At 33.1% G+C, this 25,996-nt stretch overlaps 1 protein-coding gene across 5 annotated transcripts in view; it reads right to left on the bottom strand.

Moving 5' to 3' along the window:
• The window catches only part of LOC137933318 (CBP80/20-dependent translation initiation factor), a 52,825-nt gene that overhangs the window by 9,322 nt on the left and 17,507 nt on the right, over positions 1-25,996 (bottom strand). For 3 of the 5 annotated variants that reach the window (XM_068777228.1, XM_068777227.1, XM_068777229.1), the window contains 3 exons: positions 17,743-18,549; positions 14,798-14,879; positions 11,295-11,433 (listed from right to left, as the gene is read on the bottom strand). In XM_068777228.1, the coding sequence (XP_068633329.1) occupies positions 11,295-11,433; positions 14,798-14,879; positions 17,743-17,874 (353 nt within the window). In that variant the 5' untranslated portion in view covers positions 17,875-18,549. Of the gene's footprint in view, positions 1-11,294; positions 11,434-14,226; positions 14,414-14,797; positions 14,880-17,742; positions 18,550-25,996 lie in introns of those variants that run through there. The other 2 variants (XM_068777230.1, XM_068777231.1) reach the window with 2 other exon arrangements.

Genomic DNA, 25,996 nt, shown 5'->3' with positions numbered 1-25,996 from the left:
TTTTAATCATACTTTCAATAATATAAAACATTGTAATCAGTGAGGAGAACAAATGGTGCAACAATTTCCGATACTTAAATTATGACTTTATGGTAGTCATAACACGAATATGTGTTTTGATTTAGAACAATGAGACGAAAATTTAAAAGTAAACGTTTTCATTTTATTTCATACAGATGTATGTTGATCCGGTGGTTGCTTGATACTAATTTCATGCCAATCGATACAAGAACAATAAGAATGATGAACAGACTTTAATATTGAAATTACAGAAGCGTATCCACATTAACAAATACATTTGTCGTATCTCCCATTCGGTTCCGTCTTGTCACTTTTGATGACAGACAAAATGTATACGAAATTAAAATAAAACGAATTGAACCTTACAAAAGGTATATCTTTTTCCTAAAGCCAACGACGTCTCGACAACGTATTAAGTCAGGTTAGCTGAACATTGTCTCATGCGGCTGACATTGTTCGGCCGCGTTTGGGCAAGCCGGCGGGCCTGAAACGAATTCAATACGCGCCATATCGGAAGCGATTGCTCAATGACAAATTATACTTGCATGACCGCTGATTGTATTCGTAATATTTGATCCATGCGCGAATGTCTGAATAAATCCATAACATTTAATTGTATATCGTTATGTCTGCCCGCATGCAAAGGTCGGCCATTACGGAAGAACGACCACGCCTTCGCAAACGTAGCGAGAAATTGCAGCGATTCTTAATCCACTTCAGGCTCGATTAGGCAGGCAATTGAAGTTTAAACGCTATATGGTTTCAATATTCAATTATCAGTATTATTTACAGATACTTAGTAAAGTTTTAAACATCAAGACATGAATAAAATAAAGGATTTAGATTATAATGAATCAATTGACGAGATGTACAGATAACGATAAGTATTCTTCATAATGTAAGAAGACCAAGTATTTTCAAACACATACCTGTGTTTGTTACAACATCTAGGAATAATAATTTTGATGCGCTACTGTTTAGCAAAATAGGTCCGTCTATAAAATTTAAAAGGGGTGAATGTTTTGCTTATTTGTTGTCAATTAAAGGATGGTACACCTTGTTTAAAAATCAATGATTCCACAATTAATAAATAACAAAAAAAAAGAGTTTTCAAAATCGAGATTACTACAATTAATTGTGCACTATCTGTCACAGCAGAACCTTTGTGTCAAAAGTTATTGAACTCTTGCACTTTAAAACAAAAAAATAAACTAATGTAACTTATTTCAGAGTGACAACTTTATATAAGATGATTGGGAATCAGTTTAAAAAGTTTTAAAGTTATGACAAATGAGCTATACATTCACTCGTTTAAAGCTTTTCCACCTATAATCAATCACCTTGTACTTATAAATCTGCGGGCGGTTACAAACATGATTAAGTGTGTTCTGGAAGGTTGCCGGCGTCGGGAAACCTATGTTTATTGCCAACCAATAATAAACACATCAGAATGGTCTGGGTTCATTGAACTATTAGCTGGCTCGAGATTTTCGAAGAAGCTGTACCGCACAGACTCGAAAGGTTAACAGCACTGAACATCAGCTGATTAAAGAAAAGGCTTTGTGAAATCTCGGCGGCCATCTTGGTTTTTCGACTCGAACTACTTATATCGTAACGAGTGAAAATGGAAATGTCGGTACCGCGTTAAAAAGCGTGGCTGTTATCATCAATTTTACAAATGTCGGGACCTCGCAAACCTCCATCTCGATTTCTTCCGTGAGAACAATCGTGTTAATAAGTCAGTGGTACATGCAGAAGTACATAATATAAAAATATTATTTCAATAGGGGGTCCTATTCATATTAACAACGTTTGTTATTGAACTCTACTCAAACTAATTATTATAGGCAGGGGACACATTAGCCGGCGGTGTCCGCGAGTGGGGCGGCAGCGCCGGCGGTGTCGCAATCTACACCGCGGCCAGGAACGGGGGCAAGTGGCGATGTCCTGTCGCCGGCCCAGCCTTTGTCGTTAACTGCACGCGACTCTGAACGTTGCACATTCTTTGCGAGTTCAATAACGATTTGGACTTATAGGAAAATTAAAAGAGAAATGCGCAAATTATTCATCTATTTTTCTTAAACTCTTGCTATAATCTCTTTACAAAACTGTGAAAATAAACCAAATATGGTCTGCTTGTTCACCTACTCTCTCATCAAGACATCTCTGGAACCGAGTATCAAGGTCTTTCACCGAGTAGAGGACAGTCGATATAAAGAAAATGCATCCCGCAAGGATGTTTTGATAGGTCATTCATTAAGTTCGAGAAGTGAGCGAGGGACGGCATTGTAGGTGCACAAAGATCGAGAAAGTCGCTTCTACCCGTCAAGAATAGAAGCGCAAAATTGTACTTACTTTAATAACAAATTTTAGTACGTTAAACAATCATAATTAATCTTGTACTACTTAATTATTCAACCCAAATTGCTTTCACAGCTGTTAGGAGGCAATTAATGTGTAAAAACTTTTAATATTCTATAGCTTCATCAATCTATTTCTTATCAATTTCTGCATCACGACCATAAATTATACAGTTATTATATTACCAATGATTAATACACTTTCATTTTAAGTTAAATGCCGCTTATCATCAACCCTCACATAATATACGAGACAAGGATTAGTTGGACAAACGTCCTAAATAAAAAAACGTACTAACAACGTTTGAAACATAATTCATTACAATTACGATTACTTTCAAACTACACAACCGCGACACGGCACGATGAATGACATCATAGACCGTAAACATGCCAGTGGACTCGAGATTATCAATTCCGAACGAAACGAGTGATCTTTTTTAAACGACACACTCATTTAGACATTCAAGTGAAGAATGATGACTCAGTTGAAATAGCTTACTGATTTTTACCAGTTTGCTAGATTTAGGCTTTGGTGTATATATCAATTATGTGACGTCATAATAGCGAACCTTATAAAGATAGCTTTCATTTCAGAACATCCACTGTTGGACATAGCCCATAGATTGAAAACGGCTCATGACCTCAAAAAGGTCTGTCCACCTTGAATGATGCCCCACAATGCACTTGCAGATCAGTGGTCTCTGCCATTTCAACTTTCCAATCAGCTATGCATATATAATCGCTATATCAGTTGCTATTTTCATTAGTATAGCCCTTTCCATAGCCTCGTTATATCAACAAGGCTCAGGGTGAGTGATCAAGTGTCTGTGCCGAAAGTTAAAATAGCAAAATGAACTATAATTGTTAAGGTTTTTATTTAAATAAATTCATAACTTACACAAATTGTACAAAATAACGAAAATTTAAATTATGACCTGGAACGTTCCACAGCGGCGTCGAATGTTACCTATCAAAATAATAGACATCTCAATAGTTAATATCTCTTTTGTATTTCATGATTATTTTCCATTCAATGTTGGGCATCTAGAATGATATTCAAAACACATTGCTACTTATTTCTTATGTGGTACACCTAATCCATTTAGGATCGAAACAGAAAATTATCCAACGATACGTTAACGCCATTGATAAAATGGCAAATTCTTTCGATTTTAGTAGTATTACTTTTCAAACTAACAATATGTGAAAACCTTTTTTGAATATATAATTCAGCAATCTTGTTTATCACAGTGTGACAAGATGATCTTCTTTTGAAATTTGGTTAATTTTTTTTGGACTGTTTTCTTTTAGACCCTTTGAACAATAATTATGTTAAGTTACAAAACGTACGCAGTTTGTCCTCAATGACCTCTTTAATAGTGAGTGGAAAGGTCTTTGGCTCGTGCACAGTGTCCCGACGTTTAATTCCCAATCCTGAGCAAGAGACCAGTGTACCCGAGCAGCGGACCATTTCCGCAGCCGGTGAGTCAGACGTTACGTGGCAGCGGTAACGTGAGTGGGTCTGTATCGAGTTACGCGCGTGCTGCGAAGTCCTTGAGCGAAATATCCTTGCCGCTACAAACTGCGCTTCATCTCTACTGTTGCGATGATTCAGAAGCACAACAAGCCGAATGCTATGTTTACTTTTCCCTGAACAGTCATATTTATGTATCAAATATGAATGATGATACGAAAGGTATTCTTCTGGTGGTAAGTGATAAGGGCCCACCGGACCTGCGGGAGGGTGCGGCAGGGTTTCGTAAATTCAAGTTTCGGGTACTGACAATTGTTTTCGATAGAAAACAAATAATAAAACCTGGATAGTCTTTAAAGGGAAGAATTTAATTTACTTGGTACATGGTAATACACCACACTTTGCACGCAGCCGTGTCGGCAATGTTGAATAGGTTATCAATATGGAGGGGGCCATGGCCAACTTCTGTAAAACCGTCAAGGTCTAGAAGGCCGTACAGGAACGGCAGAGGGCAAATCTCACTCGGAGACGACACCGTCAGCGCAGGGACGCGCCTCGTGACTGCCTTCCGGAAATGGGGCATTAAGGGTCGCAAGTTTAGGTTAACTAGGTTGGAATCCCATATAAACCTGTAGAGACAGGGTATCTTGAACAACAGGAAGATTTCCGCAACCCGAAACCAAACAACAACACAACATTTTCAACTGTCACTAATGGATTATGATAATAACCACATTTATATCTCAAAATCTAAGGATTGACTTCACATTTATGAATTACGCCTAGTGATCACTCGGAAATATGTATCGTTAATATTTTTTTCTATTAGAATCAGGGACATATAGAATACATTAATTAATTTTAAAATGCAGTAATATGAATTTAAAAAACGCTTTTTTCTTAATTTAATACACTTTATTGTATACGGTACAAAATAAATACATAGTTGCAAAATAGTAAAGAAAAAGTGCAGTAGCGGTCTTATCACACGAGGCTTTTTCTTAACATATCTACTTTAAGTTTTATTCATTTAGCAAATGAGCTTTGTAATCACACCAGTTTCGGTGTCATGGTATTATTTCTGAATGGTTTATTCACTAAAAGTAACAATATCAGCTTTTTTCATAAATCATTTATAATTAAATTAATAATTAACATAACAATAAGCTATTAACAAAACTGAAATAATATTAAAGTAGTGTTTCTAATTTTAAACGTTAATTACAAGATATGAGTAGCCTTTACTAATCGTCGTAGTTGTAGTGTTTCGACAAACACAATATGCTCCTGTGACTGACATCTGAAAGGCCTGGCATTTTGGTCTCGTGGCGTCAGGAGGATTGTTTTCCTTTTTTAACGAACTACAGACGTGTAGTTAATTAATTTATGTTTTAATTTTGTCCTAGCGTAGCGTATATATTTTATCATTACACAAAAGAGACAAATTTTCTAATGAATAAGAGTAACAAAACACTCCTGGAACAAATAACTATCTCTTGCATATAGGTTGTCTGTAAAAAATTGCCTCGTGTGATAAGACCGCCCATTGTACTCTTTTGTTCATTATTATGAAACTATTTAAATGTATCTTAGCGTGTATAATAAAAGATATTAAATAAATAATTAAAACGTGAGAAGTGCTGAAAATCCCCTTTTACTGGATTTAAAATTACTTCACTTACGCCAAAGTATTTGGTATATGTAGATTACATATTGTACAGAACTAAATAAATATTAATTCGCGTACTAGAAAACAATGCTTTAAAAAAAGAAAGAAACCATTAACATTGATGTTTTATACAGTATAAGCACCAAGTTGCGAAAGATAGAGAAAAAAAGAAAGCTTTGGATGAGGCTTTTACTTTATGCAAATATAATTTATTAAAATTATTATCAAAAATTTTAAAATGAATTCTAAATTTAAATTATTATCAAATCTTTTTGTAATACATAATGTCGTACGTACTGCATGGTATGTAATTTGTGTGGAATGAAATAAAGCGTTTTTATTATTACTATATAGTATAAGCTCGGAATTTTTTTGGGACCGGATTTTCACCGCTGCCTAAATTTGCAGATTCCACAGCCTCAAGTCGCAACCTCTTTTAATATAACGAAGCTCAAGGGCTCTCGGAGCGCATCAGCTCGGGCAGCTACATACTACTATTTCACCAGGTCATGATGCCGTCGAGTTCTTAGATCACTTCAGCGGATGCTCCACGAAGTTACTAGGCTCACGATCCCCCTCGAAGGGATTTTGGCTTAGGCTGTTGTATGCTCTCCATTAGAAAATGTAAATATTTTCAATGCAACAATTAAACTTAGCTCGGTAATAGTGGACCGTTCACTGAATCACAGGAGCTGTTTTTTTATTAATCGACTTGTATGTTAATTTGTTCGATTGGCAAACGCAAGAAAATCAATAATATCCACTTAGCATTGCAACAGAAGGGTGGCCGATAGGGTCCAACCTCGACTCGATTGACAAGCCATTTATTTGACAATTTGTTTATTTATTTTTAAAGCAAAATATCACCTTTCTCTTCATATCAATCAATCAATGTTTTTATCTTTAAACATAATTAATACTTTTTTTGACATTTTAAGAACTCAAAAGAACTCAAAAGAACCTGCTGATTCTCCGTATTGATGCAGTACCGGTACTTTCCTGGAAGAACTTACCCAAAAGGGCGAGAGAGAGTTTTTATTCGAATCACGTTAAAGATTAAATGTATTTATATATTTCGTAATACGTCTGCCGCCAAAGGTTGCAAACTACATGTGCAACCGGTCCGATAAGACCGGCGCACGAATTATTTGCGACAGCGATCAAACAAAAAGTTTAATGTGTTACACTTAGTACTGTGTTCTTCAGACAAATCTGAAGAACACACAACCTACAATGATAGCAATTAGTGAGATTACGGAAAATAATTCATAGCGTGAGTCAGACGCAGCAAGACAATAACAGAGTACAATACAATACGATATAATACGATACAGTACAACATAATATTTATATAGGTGTAGATATTAGACATTATTTGACGTAACACACTTATTGCAATTTATCTAAACAGAAAAAGATCTTTCAAATCTAACAATAATAAAACCGTGTGTAAAATCATTGAAGGGGTGAATGTATTATAGCCCGTTTCTCAACGCAAAGCTTTGAAGCTTTTACACATATTTACAATCTACCGATCACTTTGAAATATGTTATTACATTTCTTTTTTCAATTGGAATGCGACAAACCAATGACTTCAGGCAGTACTCTTTAAGGATATGTAGTAAACAATAATTAATTTTAGTATTGTAGCGTATTAATTCGAATTTCGAAATCGCCTTTTTCATTATAGTATCATTGTTATTTATTATTTCTTGAAACCACCGGTTAGTCGCGCGCCATATGGTATTTATATATATATATATATATATATATATATATATATATATATATATATATATATATATATATATATATATATATATATATATATACCTATAACCAATCACATTGTAGAAAGTAAATGAAGGACATTCAGAAAACAATAAATTTTGGTTTCGATATTTCAAAAAGCAATGTCGTTAATGTATTACTTGTTCAAATTGCAGTCTGGCCAACGCAACGACTTCATTAAGCTAACAAAGATATCATTCTCGCTAAGCGCGTAATAAGGAGAGAAATTGTAGACTTCCTTCTGGGATACAATGGAACGTCTGAGTGGAAGCGGTTGTCAACCGCCCGAGTTGATCCAATTAACATCGACATTTTCTTCTCGGAGAATCATACATGTTTTGCCAAGAAATGCATAATCCCACATTATTAAAATAACATAAACGTAACATTTCAAACAAAAACAAAATGCTACAAATCCCAGTTGGAGCATTTATTCATTTTTAAAAACTTTTAATAAAAATAACATAGCCATTTGTAATATATCATCATCTATTCACCTTCCACTCCTATACTCTTGTTTACGAATACGTATAAGCAAATCAAAAGTTTATTTGTGGCAACATACTACTTACTAGAGTAGGCATCTAATTTGTGTAAATAACTTTTGGTTTTATTATTTCAGAGCTAATCGTAGACAAAATACATGACACAGACAAACTAATTCACGACTTACATTCGCAATTGTAGTGAATATTCTTACATACGTATAGTAGTATCCAATGAAACATCCGAAACAAAGAAATTTTGCTGAAATATTGACGCCCTCTTTACTGAATTTAAAATCACTTCTTTTCGCTCAGAAATATAACAGTGAAGTCATTGTGTGATCTGGTATTCAACATGTATAATATAAAATAAAATAACATTAATTCACATTCCAAAAAACAATGAATAATTAAGACAAGGAAGTAACCTATTATGGTTTTGGATGCCGTAAATAGAAGCGGAAACTGTTTAATATGTAACTAAGGACCCCAGCGGCCAAACAATACAAAATAATTTTCGAATACGCTAATCATGCCCAACTGTTCAACTACTCACACATCGGAGGTGGAGAATCTTCCTCGTACCATCGTAAACACTGCGGCAGTCAACTATAAAACAATGTGACACTGGCAGCCCGCTGTACTCATAGTGTTTAATTGGTATTTAGATTACACGCACTGTTTGCCGTCGCGAAGTTTATCGCGGCGTTCTCAGCGAATCCCTGCGCAAACTTGGCAATCGCTCTCCGCGAATTTACGTTCCATTTCACCTCATAGAGTCGGCCGATATAAATAGAGTTCGGTGTGGGCCAAGTAAACATAAGCGTGGTTTCCACGTCTCTCGACGATGCATCGAAGCGTGGGTGCGTTGTCGTACACCCGGGGGCGCGGGGTTTCGGTTCGTTCGTATCGGTTGCGCTTGCGCAGCGCTGTCCGCCGCGCGAGTGCGCCGTTTCGTCGCGAGCGTGCACACGTCACCACGCCCGACGACTAAATGATAACAATTCAGCGACATGACACGTGACGATTGGACTATCTGGGCAATTTTGCTGTTTCGTCTGCACTGGTGCGGTGCCAAAGTCGTCCGACCAGCTGCCCATGTGAAACAATCGCAAGGACGCGTATGTGAAATAATCGTAAACGCTAATTTTGCTACATTTCGTCAGCTATAAAAAAATTATAAACAGCATGTTAATAAAAATGTTTTAGACACAAAATTTAAGAGAATATTTCCCGGAATATTGGTAGATATTGAATATTAACCATTAATGATATCATAAGCAGGAAAAAATTGTATGCGTAAATACTAACATTTAGACTAGCAACTACTGAATTATTTTTAACATGGGCGTTGTTTTTATCGCATGCTATTAGCTAAATTGCGAACGCCGCAAATTGTTTTGTAGCTCTGTGCCGGAGCCAAAACATTTCCACGCGACTATGTACACCACTTCCTTTTAGATTCGTAGCTGATGATATCACAACTTGCTGCATTATAAAAGATCTTGTTAATCTCACTACCACTACTATCGTAGCAGAAACCGTGAGTAAAGCTGATTACTGATCACTGGTGAGAATAAACTTCTTGGATATTGTACAAAAACATTCCCAAAAAATTAAAACAAAATATATTCTAGTTTCATATATATGCGTGAAGTATTTCCAAAATCTAGTAAATGGTCATTTCATTTGGTTATTCGTCAAATTTTGCTACCACTTGATAAACAACAATCCAGGAGGGCATTACATTTTGGCCAAAAAATAACTACGTACGAGGTTTGTTAGCTAATATTAAAATCAATGGGCTAGAGAAGATGCCAATTAGACGTTCGTATTTCAAACAATGCGTCGTTATAGAAGAGAAGAAACCTTTAGATATATACACCGTGTCGATCTAGACGCGTTACAGAAAAAATAAAACAAACTCTACGAGTACTTCATTCACGGCCGCAAGTTTCGGGAAAAAGATGAACGCAATCGTGAATGTAGCTATAAATACCCGAGCGGTCTTCTTCCGCTCATTGAGTACAAACAAGCATTAGTTTCTCTAGCGAAATATAATATACTTTACGACGTAGGTTAGTGCGTGTACACTTTAAGAAGACCACGGGAATGTTTCATAATATGAAGATTTAGTTTACAACTTTAAATTGTTTCCTTTGTACATATCTTTTGATTCCATCAAACACCTATCTAGTTACTAAAAAAGAATATTTTTTTTTCTTAACAAATATTACACCATTTCATTTTTTTCTTCTTGCCTTCTGCTTTGCAATAAATACCCCTAATTAAATTCAGCAAACCGTTGTATGTTTAATGTTCTATGTTAAAAGAAGGTTGAAGACCTATTGGCAGAGGCATCGTAAGCTAATTCCGTTTTATATGGTACATCTGTATATATGCTAATGTAATTTATATATTCACATTTGTATATATATATATATATACATATATGTATATATATATATGTATGTTATTCCCCTGTTTGAGTATTTTTAATTAGATATTAGAGATTAGTATTAGTTTGTGTATGTATGTGTGTGTGTATATATATATATATATATATATGTATATATATACATGTATATATATATATATACTTAATTTCTCTACACAACCTTGAGATAATTGGTAAAGGAATAGTGCCTCTAAGGTATTAATTCGACTATTACGTAAAGGATAAAAACGTGTGAATAAAGAGAATAAATTTTAATCATGTTACAATAAATATAGCTACCGCCATTTGATTAAACCATGTCCGCAACAAGCACATCGCTCACAATTACATGTATAGCATGCTTCTCTCCGAACAATTAAATTAATCAATTTAACTGTATGTTACCCATATAATTTCGTCAAAATACTTTACACGGCCGACCAATAGGGCCCGCATCAACTCACGTCAAGAGATGCGGGACAGAGGCAATTGTTTGTACGTGTTCAGGGTACAGAAAAGACGATTTTTTTTAATTTTACAGAGATGGCGAGACACTTAAAAAACTCTACCGCACGATTAAAATGAAAATAACAATAATTACCACATTACAATCTTAAATCAAGTTATATATATATATATATATATAGTTAAAATAAAGTAGATTCATACATTCGTTAATACTGCAATAGTGTTCTTTTTTAAAAAATTAGGATTACTACATAGTATCTTCTACACAATACCTAATAAATAGTTATCATTTACTGTCTGGTCATAAAGACTGTATTGTCAAATTATTTGGCATTTATGGCATTCCAATAGATAACTTAAATAAACGTGACATTCGGTGTCAAAGCTGAAAGCTTTATTGCAGACAAACCAGGTGTACTTTCTCAATCATCCTGTATAGAAATGTTTTAAATATTTTTCTTAACGAGGATCGTTGAACACAATAAATATATGTTTTCTCGGTGTTATGTTCTTAAATTTCATAAGGGTGTTAAGAAAAAAATGGTAAAGTTTATCATAACCAAAGCAATACAAGCAGTTACTTACCTATTATGCAGGTCAACGGGCTTGGCCATAGTGAACTCCTTGGCGTGAACATTCAGTTTGTTGGTCGGTGTGGTGGTGGTCGACGTGGGCGTCCCCACGCCGCCCGCAACCGTCGCCGCCACGCCGTCTGTGCGGACGCCTGGTGGTCAACGGTGGTGGTCAAGAGAAGAGGTGATAGGACAGAGGGTAGAAGGTTGCATGAGTCATGAAATGAGTGTGCTAAATACATACTTATTATTTTCGACATCAACGTTTCAGAATGACAGTTTAAAAACGCAAAGATGGCGTAGCTTAGTGTCTTGTCTACGGGTTACATAATTACTTTCTACAGAAATCTCCGTTTATGAAAAAAATATTAATTACATTCCGGCCGTGTAAATAATCGCGTGCAATTACCTAAACATACACAATTTTTTAAAGGCTTTCTAGGTGCGAAAAAACGGTCTAAACAACCGATTTCATTTCTAAACTACTTGTATTGCTATATACTGCAAGATACACCAGGCCGTATATTAATTAAAAAACGATTAATTAGACTTTCACTTTTAATCTAGCTCTCATTCATAATTAGATTTTTCCAGATCTATATTAATTTGAAATTATGTACTAAACACGGATTTTATTGTTTTTACACATACAAACAAGCTAACGTCACTGAACTGATGGATAATTCATTTATAGTCCTTTTTGTAAAACTGTTCTAAACTCTTTGCTCAGAAAATATAATGGAAAATAATTGGATTATAATTTAAGTTAAATTTTTATTAATTCTAATTGACAAATTAAAATGATAAATATTTCTTATATATACATACGTAATTGTTTACCTAAGTGTTAATATTTATTAATAAATATGACAAATAATTTATACCGAATTCTCAACCTTATTCCGTTACCGAATGTACAAAATCTTGATCAATGGTAGTCCAGTGGTTAAAGACAGACTTGCGATCGTAGGTCGCAGGTTTGATTCCAAGTATTCAATCATATATTTAATTCACACTTTGCACATTAATTATAATATACAGGATTGCCACTGCTCACAAATAAGTTTCCAAAGGGTGAGCAGCAGCGTCCTCTGCATACCATAACACAACAACGTTATCACAAACACGCCTGCTAAGCGTGGCGATTGTGGTACATCCCCCAATATAACAAGATTTTTTACAAAATTACACACAACATTTTTCATTATCTAACCACCTATAACGTCGGACAACTCTCAACTCAAGTTGTAATATATGTATATGTAGATATATCATTTTAATTTCGGGAAAACATTAAGACTACTATGTGTAATATAAAATTACGTATTACAGTATAGTGATCATCCATCTTGTTATTTTAGTCAAAACGTAGCAATAAATCAAAGACCCACATGTAAGATCAAACTATTAGATTATTATATTAACTACCAGCTATTCCGGTCAATTAGATACTACTCGTTAGTCTAAAAAGTAACACCAAGCCAACTCCTATCATCGAATTAACAAAAAAATGCAACCCGCAAAACACGGCGTCACCGTCTCAGTCCGACGGACCACGTTTCGCTCAAACGCGCACTTTCCTTCAAGATTTACAATTACTACTTAATTAAAATGGTGTAATTCATACGCGTCGCCTTCGACTTTGAGGAATTTAGGAGCTGTCATTTTAGATAGACTTCATACGAAGTTTCCTTTCAGCGGCATCCACTTTGCGATTTCTCGTGCGAAGATATTAGCTATAAATTCGCAAAGATATCCACGTATTTTAGTGCAGAATAAAACGCTAATACGTGTAGGAATGTCTAGTATAAACCTATGCGGTTCCTACCGAACTATAGCAAAATGATATCAGATTTTTCCATTTACTATTTATTTATGAATATATAGGCAGCGCTAGCGACTTATTTTTTTTTCACATGGCCCCCGTTATTGTTTGCATCTCATTATCCCATCTCATTTTTGAGGCAAGTATGCATTTTACATTGATTTAAGGTTGATGGAAAAAATGACTGATACGTTTATTGTATTATATAGAACTTCATATTACGTGCTAGAATTGAATATTGTGATTTTAAATAAATAAATACATACAAAAAACTGTAAGGACAATGTATTTAAAAAAGTACTTTTTAAATTAACGCTATTGGCAGATAGATACAAACGTAAAAACATTTTTGTAAATGTTTGAAACACCAAATTATTAGACATATTTTTTTCACAAACTATTTTCTCCCTCTCTCTCTCTCTCTGTCTCATCCTTTACAATTTTCTCTCTTCCTTCCTACTTCATCCTTCAAATTATCTATCATTCTCACAGCATTTATTTACATCTCATTCAGGCATCGCCTCTCATATTGCTTTTTATACGCATTGCTAAAACCTCTAACCTTCTACAAAGTATGATAAACGCAATCCGGTAGAGTTCTTATAAAGTTTAGGTGTGACCGAGGGAAATAGATATTCATTTTTAAATATAGGTTATTTTAACAAACATGATTTTGTGTTCGAATTATAATATTAGTCGTCATAATTTTGTATTTTCACACTACTCGTAAGGACTGCGTAACAGTACCCATACCGCTAATCAATACAAACAAAGGCCTAACAATGTTGTTGCATTTGAATGTATGAATAAACTTAAGAAGTCAGATAGGTAAGGCTAAAACGCAAATATATTAGGTACATGCTATCAATAGTTCGTATTTAAATCCTACGGTCAATGAGATTAAATTACAAACATTGTACTAAAAAGAATAATTATCAAACGACAACAATACAAATCAAACAATAAAATAAAATAATTGTTCTTAATCCCATTGGAAATCTATGGGAGAGGCTAATGTATAGCAGCGGACGTCCTATGGCTGATATGATGATCATGATGAAATGATAAAATTATAAAAGATCTAATGAGATGGACTACTAAGGAAAAATTTAATGAAAACCTGAGCTTTCAGTGACTACATGCGCAGTTTCCGCCGGCACAATGGTCACCGCAGGAACGGTGACCGTCGGGACAGTCGCAACCGACACCGTTGGCGCAGGGGCCACCACCGGCGACACAGGCGCGTCCGGCACAGACTGTGCCAACGACTGTTTCACTATGCACCGCGACATTTCTTATTTCTCAACCGCATCAAAATAAACAGAGGCCCCGACATACGCGTTCCACTGACACAAACATCGGACTGTCGGCGGGTTCCAAATTTGAAGTTTTGTTTATTTTTAATTTTGGCGCCAATTTTACTTGGCGACGCTTGCCAGCTTCACACTTCCCACAGTCTAATGTAAATTCAGATCGAGGTGAAATGTTAAAAACATTATTAAACTGCCATTCATCTACTATTTCCGCCAAAAAAAAAATAAAAAAAATATTTATTAACATAAGAGTGTTAAATTATAATGCGTAACTAAATTGTTAGTGAACAGTCGAGGTTACATGTGTGTAGGAAATTTAGGATTTTATTGAAAGTTAATACAGTAAATACAGATTAAATCTAGATTAAATAAACGAACCGGGTGGTCTGTAGATTTCGAGCGTGGGCTTCCCTTTAGCGTTGGTCAGGATCATACTCCGCCGTTTCCCATTGTTCGGAAACTGCAAGAGAAAAATAATTAAATACACGCAATATCAAATTTAATTTAAAACTTTGCAAATATACCTTGGTTCATCTGATGTTTTTATAAATATTACGTATACAATTTAAACAAAATTTTATGACGATCTGTGTATATGTTTCAAAAATTGCTTCAACGTAGTTTTGCATGAAAACAATACAAACTTTTTGAACTATGATGACAAGACAGTAGAAATAAATAATGCTAAGATATATACATATAATGATATCTTTTTTCATTTAACTACTAATGTTAACAAAGCATATACATTATCATCATCTCAACCTTCCACTGCTTCAATGTATTCATATTGAGTATGTATTCTTTATGTAGACAACGATTAAAATCTAATTAGAATTGTGGAGATCTGTAGACGAACGAAAGTAACCAACATAGACTAGATGATTTGCAGTATGCAAGCCCCATAGTGCGCAGAAAGAATGACGTCTGGGGCATTAAGGTTTTGGAGCGGAGACCACGAACCGGCAAGCGCAGCGCAGGACGTTCATATACAATGTGGACAGATGATCTTTATAAGATAGGAAGACGCTTGACGCTGGCAGTTTCCATCCAGTCCTTTTGAATATTTATTTCCAGCAGTGACGTCTTATGGTTGAAATGATGAATGATGATGAATGGTGATGACTTTATAATTGCATCTTGAAAATTAAAATGAATATTTTTTAAGAGTGACGATAATAAAGTTTACATATTTTAAAGAGAATCCAATTTATATTTTTGTTATTTTAAAAACTAGAAGCACCGCTTTTCATAAAATAAAAATAAAACTGTAATTAATTATTATCAATAAAAGTTTAAAAACCTTTAGAAAATCAATGAAATTTTCAAAAGTTATCTGTTTACGAATCATTTCTAGATACAAATTTCGTATAACCTTCTTGCCATAATTTAAGAAAAAAACCGCGTGTTTTTGTAAACATGAAAGCATTCAGCGAATGATTCAGTTTGACGGACTGTCACGGTTTATTTTCGCCGTCGCACGCTAAACATGATGATTCTTGTTAGACTCATCGCTTAATATAATGCTGGAGAATAAAACCTTACTCATAATTGCGCATTAAATTTCTTCATATTTTATACTGCTGGTAAACATTTCAAAAGTAAAATCTATTACAATCATATTTTCAATTCACAACATAGATGATGTAATTTTCAATTTTGTATCTGTGGAACTAATAACTAGTAACCTTTCCTTATTTGTGCATATTATTGACAAGATCCTTTTGTAACAGGTTGACAAACATTTTTGTCTTTTATTTCAGATTTACATGTAAACATTTTCATTGAATTAGTTTAAGGAAATTTATACAAATAATACTTATAACAACATATATAACATTTTGCGTCATCATATATGTAATAAAAACGTCAATTTTATTATGCCAATAAATGCAAAAAACTGCATTTGGATATCAATCAAACATTTTTAATTCAGATTTTCTAATCTAAAACTAAAAACGCAATCATATTTTGCTTTAATCATGTTAAAATGAAAAACGTTAATACTAAACTAGTTGAAGTATTAATATTGACTCTCATTATGCATCATGCATCCTGTATCCGCCATTTTGGTCGAGATTGACGTAATTTGTTTTTTTAAATTAGCAAGTGGCTGTCGTTAATGCAACGTGACAAAGATACATCGCACAGATTGTTAATGCTGTTTTTTCAGTTTTATTGAAAATATTATTATAAATAACTTGCATTTTATACTATTTAATTGTAAAAACAATAAAATGGATTTCTTCTTTTATTAAGGGTTTTGGTAAATAAACTTGTCGCTGGAGTTTCATATACTTTTTGTGTCAAGAAATATCTATAATTAAAAAAATATGAATTGAAATCAATTTGACAGTTATATATTTATATCTTACAATGTTATTACGCCATTTTAGTTAGGGCTTGCGCTTGTTTGCAGTATATGTTAAACTTAATGACAGTAGTAGGAACAGTTTGAGTGGTTTTTGTAAATCATAACAGCAAATTGCCGTTATTTTCTATTTTTCTTTTTGTAAATATATTTTTTAAATACTATATAGATTATAATTTCATACAGATTTTAAGCACATCATTAACTTGAGTAAACATGTTAGAAATAACTACCATGTTAAAAATATTATAACTATGTAAGAAATATTACATTATTTTTAAGATTATTAGGTTGATAATACATAATAGAAAGCAATTTAGAATTATCATATAAGCGTATAAAGGACGTCGTAAGGCAATCAAGTTCTGTTAGCTGTGTGGGCAGAATTGGTGTTGCGCAGGTCGCCTACGTAATGTCAAAGCGCAATTGAATAAAGGTCAGATATTAATAAATTTATATTATCTGTGGTGGCACATAAGAAATTTTAATTAGTTTATCTTTTAAGTAAATTAGTAACTTATTTGTATACATAATGATTGAGGATACGTGTAAAAGCTTTAAAGGATTGAATATACAGTTCATTTGTCTGCAAAAGTTTTGAAGATACACCCATTTCTAATGCCTCTGAAATATGTAATATTAATTTATTTTTCCATTAGAATGCGACAGACAGATAACTTTTGACAATACATAGTGTCTGCAAGAACAGATAAAAAATAAAAAATGATTTTAATATACTATCCGAATTTAAAACACTTTTTCCTATTATATTATCACCACATTATTTACTATTTCTTACGCCATTACATCAATGCTTCAACAAATTAACATTTTAAGCGTATGAATACGTACGTAATACGTACAAACATTACATAAACGTTTTTACACCTGTTTTCAATCACCCTGTTTATATCGTATTGATACTGATCTGAATTAAATATTTAATAAATACCTGGTTGTGATGCATGTTGTGATGGGACTGCGGACGAATGAAACTTCGCTCCCTCATGATGACACCAGGCGACGTGAAGTCCTGCATCCTATAGCTTCTCTGCAACTCGCCTACTCCCATTTGGGTCTGCATTTTGACACTCGCTCTACTCTAATACGGTAAGCTTTATTTCCCGCCTTTTTTTGACAGCTGGCGCGCTTGGACGGTATTTATTCGTCAAGACGAATCTCTTTGGTTATATCGCGCTCTTTTTAATTAATTCACGTTAATGTATTTCTCTATGAAGCACATTAATTATGATAAAAATTATTTTATACTAAAGATTATAAGATTATTATTAAATAAATATACACTAGATGAATGACTAGTATAATAGTTACGTTTAAATAATGTCGATATATTTTTGTTATTTTTTTTTTAAATATATTTACAAATTACGTACAAAATTGTTTTATGCGGGCAATAGACTTTAAAATGCGTGCGACAAAAAACGAAAGCGTTTATATTAAAATATGTTAATCACAAATAATATTGTGATGTTAGAGATCAATGCTCCAATCTATATATGCATATATAAATCTTAATACAAAGAAATCCCTATCTGTCGTGGCCACTGATAGAGGGATTTCAGAGCGACTTTTCGAGCCTTTTCGTTTTCTTAATACGACTTATGAAGAGCGGTGCAGGGTTGCTTGGTGCCTGACAGTCACAGAGCGATTATAATAATATTTCGAGGGGCAAAGAAGCTCCGGCTTCTTCGGCGCCGAACTCGAATCGTTTCGTCGGAGGGGTTCTTTGAACCCTAATCTGGAACAAAAGAAGTATTTTAACATAGAGCTGATTTAACCAAAAAAGGTTTATGTATGTTGTTTCTTACTAAAACAAAAGTAGAGTCTCGGATTTCTTTCGTTGCCACAAACCTTCAATTTTTTAATCGGCCTGCCTATTCAAAGACCCTTTCTATTCAAGGACTTTTTTCAAAAGGTGCCTGACGTCTTATCTGCACAGCGAACTAATTGTGGTCACCACTACCCCACGTGGCATACGTGTAAACTTCATAATAACAAGGTTAAAGGCATAGATATTTTTAATGTCAAAATACCTCAAATTAAGAAGCTAAGAATAATTACTTGTACGTGTTTGATTGTTAAACGCAGTGTAACTTTGTCTCAATTTTACTCGTTATGCCTGTAGTGTTCACTTCTAGAGAGTCGTACACCTGGTTTATTATTAATGTATACCTTATTTATAATTAGAAGAATGTGTAATCGACTATATATATTACATAAGTTTGTATAATCTCGAAATAAAATTTTAAAAAATTGTTAAATTGATTGTTTAAAACTGTTCTAATTTATCCACAACTAGATTTAGGATGTAGCTATAAATATAAATATACATATATATATATACATATACACACACACACATATATATATATATATGTATATATAAATATAAATATACATATATATATATATATATATATATATATATATATATATATATATATAGGTAGTAACATTATATAAGAAAATGGTGTATGTAATCACATCATCACAATTTTTTTTTCATAAAATTGGAATAGTAATGCAATGGAAATGCTAGCAAAAGTTGCAACATAACATAAACAACAAATTTCATATGTCATTTATGCTGTGTGACTTTTGGCTCTATACTTATCTAGTAAAGAATCTGTCATGGAGGTACACCGTTGATTGATATGTGTATTTAAGAATAGACTTGTGCCAGTCGAGAATGCTCCGCGATCGACTTAGTAATGCAATTTTATTACTCTATTATTGTTAATACAAAAAAATTGGTCGTATATTTCACGGAACCTTTCGTGGACTCTTATTGACCAAGCTGTAAAAGCCTTAGGGCTAATAGCACAAACATCTATTGAAATAATACAATACAATAAAGTAAAAAACCATTAAAAGGATAAATTTTAGCTCAGTTATCAGTTAATATGCGATAAATCCTATCTATAAATAATAAAAACCGTACAGTACCCGGCGATAAATATTTCACATCGACCTTTGGAAAGAGACAATCGGCTAGCTTCGGCTTCGTAGAGCACCATCTCTGTCCCACACTACCTATGTGACGTTTTGTCAGTCGTTGTATTTCGTGCGACAGAGATAACGTGTTAACAGGAGAAGAAAGATCTAGAAGGTTTTAATACGTGAAAATCCGAGTCTATTCTTGGCCCTGCTTGGACAGTAATAAAAAAGCACGACAAAGATGACTAAGATGCCGTGGAAGATCTGCAGCGATATGGTTTAGGAAGATCCAGAAGGACGTTAAGAGAGTGACTTGACGAGAGTGAAAGAGACGAAGAAGGAAAACGAACAAATTGGAGAAATTAGTTTAGAAGAAGAAGTGAGGGGTTAAATGTAATTTCTTTTAATTTAAACTTTACGTATTCTCATAAAGCACACGAAGAGCTATTGCATTACTCTACTTTTTTCTTGCAATTTCTTGTATAATCTTTTAGTACTTTATTCTTCTTACAAATCCAGTATCGTTTTTTCTTCTTTTACTTTCCCATGCTTTTAACTAATATCCGTCTCGAAATAAGAGAGTTAGTAATGGTTATTTGTACAATATTTATTTAGTTTTTCAAACAAAATTTGTTCAATTCGTTCAATAATAAAAATTGCAGTAGAGTCAAGAACCGGTCAGATATAAAAAAATTGTCATAATTTATAATGTAACGAAAAATTAAACTGAAAAATGATTAGCTCTGTATTATAGAGTCTCTGCTACTTGACGGTAGAGGTGAGAAGGCATGAGAAGGCGTGAGAAGGCGTAAGAAGGCGTGAGAAGAGAAAGGTAATTTAAAAAAAGGTTGATATAAAAAGAAATTTAAAGTGAATCGGAGGAAGAATTGACGTAATTATGAGATTATTTGTTCTCTTACATTACATAATATATGTATACTATTCTCATATTTAAGTGTTTGTTTAATCATTTAGATAAAAGATATGGTAAACACATTACTATGTATACATAGTATTTTACACGTCATAAATTACTTTAATTCTATCAAGATTTTAACATCAACCTACATAATGGCTATCTCTTGACACAGGGTTATATGTTGAACGGTAGAGAATGCTTGTTAGATAGTTTTACCTAGCATAAATAAGTAAAAGTTTAAATAAACAGAGTAGTGATGCAGTATTGCGGTATTTATTTATTTACTTTATTGGAGATGGACTGTAACAAAAGGCAGTAAGAAAGTACAAAATTAGAAACTTAGAAATATAAAATTAGTTACAGTTGTTACCTTATAACTATCTCACTGAGAACATAATGGTAGGTATGTTATGCATGAGATTTATTCGCCAAAGGATACTTAAAATGTAAATTGCAACTTATTGTTCAATTTTCGCAAGTGCGAGTTCAGTTGTGCGATAAGTTGGTAAGTATAAATCAGAGGTAGCCAAGATCATTGACATTTCGAGTCATTTATCAAAATTTGTTATTTTCGCGACACGTAATATACCGATTTAAAAAATATACAAAATGCTATTATAGATACAGTATTTAAATACTATAAATTAAACACATTGTTTTGACTTCTGTTGATATATTTTTTTTTTTTAAATTTGGTGAATGTTTGATGACAGTGCGTCTCAATAATTCTTTTAGACGCTGATGGACGGATCGGTGTTAAAATTACGAGAGTTTTTTTTTAAAATACAATAACACGGTTGGAAAACATATAAAGGTTGTTTGGTAGAGATCTCCTCGAGCGATAAGATCGCCTGTGCATAAATTGTTGAATGTTTATTATACCTATCTATATTATTACGTTTCTTTTTAGATATATTTTAATGTTATTTTGGTGTAAATAAATAATATAATAAATATGACAAACAAGAAAGGGGTCTTATGTACATCTATCTAGAGCAACAAATAATACTTCGTAGAGCCGCATGTGACACGCGAGCCGAAAGTTGGCTACCCCTGGTTTACATAGTCCCGTTTCGCCGGCCAGTTGAAACCGGTCGGCGATGCAGTTGCATTGGGCAAACTTGCAATTGAACTGACGCGCTATGGGCACTGGATAAAATATATTTACATTTGATTATCAAAACACGGAGTGTATACAGTGATATGAAACCTACATGTTAACAATGATATGTTTCGGCATATTTTTAAGGCTTGCGGTAAAAGCTTTTGCCTTTTGTTGCAAATTGGCGCCGCAGACGTAATGATAACGATTCGGAGATAATTTAAAAGATAAAAAATAAAAAAAAATGTAAAATTTGGCAGATATATATAAGAAGTATAAATACTATATATAGTGCAATAATATATTATTATAGTATTATAAATATGTTCATTTATTTTTTTTTATTTATTGACACCTTATAGTTTATGATTGATAATAACTTAAAAAAAAAAACAATTTATATAAAGTTACAATAGGCGGTCCTATCGCTCGAGGCGATCTCTACCAGACAACCTTTGGATGGAAATAATAGGAAAAATAGAATAAGAAAAGTGTAGTAATTTATTAAGAAAGCACAACTCAAAGAAAACTGTGATAAAAAAAATAAAAATAAATAATAAAATAAAGAATAAAAAGAAAAAAAATGTACCTAGCCACCTAAGAGTAATAAGATCATGGAAGGAAGGCGATGAAAGCAAGAAGAAATGAAAGAACAAAATGAAAGATATTGTAATGGAACTAAGGTATGATAGTATCTAAGAAGTATGACAGTGAATAAAGAATAAAGATGAAAAATTTAAAAAAACTTATTTGTAAACAAAGACCCTGATCCCAACTAATTTGGGGTACGAGAGGCCTCCAATAGCGGGGGCCATAAAAAAACCTTTGGATGGAGGTGGGAGACACGAAAGAGAGGGCAGTTTATGTCTATTATTTTTATTAGTCTATTCATAAATATAAAATGACATATAATTTATAAATATCCAATTATTGTGATGAAACCGACAGTTTGTTAAGCAACAGAGTTTGAACGTTCATATGAATACGCAACGATACATATTCATCCTAATATCAAAGGGGAACCCGTTTCGTTTCAATGAGTAAATACATTACTTTAAGCGGAACACATAAGTAGAAGGTTGTTCGTGGAGTGAAATGCGTTTTGGTGTATTCGAACTATGTTTTGGAATTATTAAATGAACCACCTTGTGCTTAATACTGGATCCTATATTCTTTTACCGTAGATTTGTAATGATACCGGTTGGATTCAACCTGCATCCTCTGTCCGCCTAAGTGGATGTCCTTCGCTGGGCTTGCCGGTCTATTATATCTACTAAAGAACCTTAAGGTTCTAGTGGCCATTCAACGCACTATTAGGCCTACCCGTAGCCATTTCAACTTACTAATTCGTTTTGTCGGTCAATTTCAATCGTCCACGGTTTAAATCATTCATTCATTCATTAACTAAATAAATATTAAATTTCCTGCCTATAACAACTATCCATAATTATGATATTATCTTTTATTCGTCTTAGCTTCCTATTGTTTTACCTTCCTCTCTTTCCCTTCATCTTACTTTAAAAATATATTCATAAGATTATGTTTTTGGTAGAGAATGACTCGTATCAGTAAACCATAAAATATTTTTCTTTAGAAACATTGTATTCCTTACAATGAAAATGTACAGCGTCATTTGCAGACCGAACGCTAATTTGTTGCTAGAAAATGCTTCAGTAAGAGCACGTTACACCATATTTCGCGTCTAATTATGACATGTTATTGCTAAGGTTGTAATGATACATTGAAATGCGCATTAGTTGCGCATGCGCATACCGGAAATATCGATCAATTACTTGTTACTTTCATAACTGCTTCTATTTATTGTAGATTTATACGTAATGTATGAAATACGTCAACAATATAGGTGATAAAAAGGCGTTTCCGTAGTTCTAACAAAAAGCGTCAAAGAAATCCGTGGCGTTTTGCTGGTAGGAGTCCGACATAACCCTTTGGTTGCCTTTAAAGCGGAGAGGTATAAAAATAGAATGATATCTTTTGCATTTCAAGTTGTAAAAGTTTATTCATGATCAATAGCATTGCTAATTTTTCCAGGAAGTGTGACAAGCACAATATAAATTCCATGAGCAAAAACAAAATTTTGTGCACCCAAGACTTGACTTAAAAGAGTTAGGAAACCTTTTTAACTCAATAGAGCCCATTTTCAATTCTATATATGCGCTTTTACTGGGATCCTAATCCCATAAATTGTTTTGTTGCTTGATAGTGATGCTTCTGCTGTCAGATTTATATAAATTATTTGGATAAATTTGTATGCTGTATTACCATATTGAAAATGATAAAAAATATCAGATAGCACACCGTGGAACAGATGTATTCGCCTTCAATATTCTCAATAAATTTTTATTTGTCTGTTCTTCACAGGTCTGTGGTATTTGTCATCGGAACAGATGCTAGATTCAACTTGCCGTCAACAACTCAGTTTGAACTAGCAGAAAAAGAGAATAATAATAATATGATAGTTGCATTTTTAGAAAAAAAATCCGTCTGAGTTTATGGACTTAACAGAACAGGAGGCATTTGGAACTCTTTTAGCTCAAGGATGCCAGTGAACAGTAGGTCAATCTGATTATAGCCTCTTTTAAATAAGGCTCTTCTGAAATTCTTCTCTTATGTACACGAATGATCACTATAAATGATTTTAATTAGACAATAACATTTTTAATACAGTTTATAATAATGTCTCTTTCACATTATTGAACTACCATTATCAAAATTCAAAACGCATATTAAAAATCAATTGACGAAAAAAGATTATTATTCAATAAAGTAATATTTAAACGACACTAATCATTGGCGGTGATGTCACTTGATTATTTTGTTTTCATTTAGGCTATATCTGATAGAGTGTACATGTATAAATCTGTGTTAAACTTTATTTATGTACTGTTGTGTGTGTTACACCTTCTGAAGCAAGTAGAGTCAAAGAAATATAGATAAAATATTAATAGATATAATCTATAGTTAAGTTGACGATCAATATGGGTTCTGTTAGAAAGTTCAATGTTGAATAAACTCATTTTTTCTTTATTATAAGAATATTCAATAAATGTTCTCGCGAAGCAGTACTAGAATGGACTTTTAGACTTAGGAATGTAGAAGCATCACTTATTAGGTTGGTCGTTTGTTCATTTGGATGTCTGGCAAAGTTACACGTGTTGAAGTAAGTGCTTGTGCGTAAATTACAATAAATGTACATTATGGGTAGGGTATGAAACTGGGCCTTAAGCGTCGTCATAACCTAAAAAAATTTGTCATTGGGTTATATCACTTAGATTAGCTAGTATGTGCGTTGTTTTAATATTACAGCTTAGAAATATAATAATATATATGTGAATAGTATTGTATTGTATACATTAAGTAGTAAAAGATAAAGTAGAGAAGAGCGCTGTAAAATAATGAAAGGTTGTCATAAGTACTTAAAAATAACAAATAGATAGTAGACTAAAATTCGTATATAAAGGAATGAGAGTAAAGCCAAGAGCTGGTGAGATTAGAAAAAAAATAAGAAATAGAATATGTAATAATGTAAACAAAAATCAAACCAAATATTATTACTTCTATATTATAAAAAGTCTTTGTCAATTAACGACAGAAGGGAGGCGTGAGAAAAGAAATATTATAGGCTATGCAAAGTTTATTATACACAGACATTAGCACAGATAACTAAATAAAAAATAAGACACTAATTAAGGTTCCTAGCCTTCGAAGTTTATTAAACTTTAGCCTATTAATCAGATAGAATGTGATGAGATGTCAGCGTTCTACCATCACAAACTGTTCTTTCGAGTTCTCTATTAATCTTTTATTAAAAATCTTTTATTGATTTTTTATCTTCATTCCGACTTTACTTTCTGTTAATAAATCTGGCCCACTTTAATGAACATATGTCGATTTAACAGCCAGTCAATCCGGTCGGGTCGATATTTTGTAATTTCAACATGATGTTTATCTACCATGTCCTTTAAAGGCGTCCATAATTTTATTAAAATTCTTTTAAAATGAATTTGTTACGCAAAGCGCAAAAAAATCATGTTAAATTTTATTTTTTATACAAGTAGCTTTAGCTTCGAACTTTTTACTAACTGTAATTATTGGTTTATCCTTTTTAATAGAAAAATATTGTAATATCTAATGTTTCAATCAATTAAATATTATATAAATTGATTCGTTTTGATCGTTAAATACGGACTGATATAGCCGTTATCA

Source organism: Battus philenor, unplaced genomic scaffold, assembly GCF_028537555.1.
Source record: "Battus philenor isolate CCGP_79_NKW_IND1 unplaced genomic scaffold, ilBatPhil1.0.hap1 SCAF_13, whole genome shotgun sequence".
NCBI lineage: Eukaryota > Metazoa > Arthropoda > Insecta > Lepidoptera > Papilionidae > Battus > Battus philenor.
This window is presented reverse-complemented; position numbering and strand designations above follow the sequence as displayed.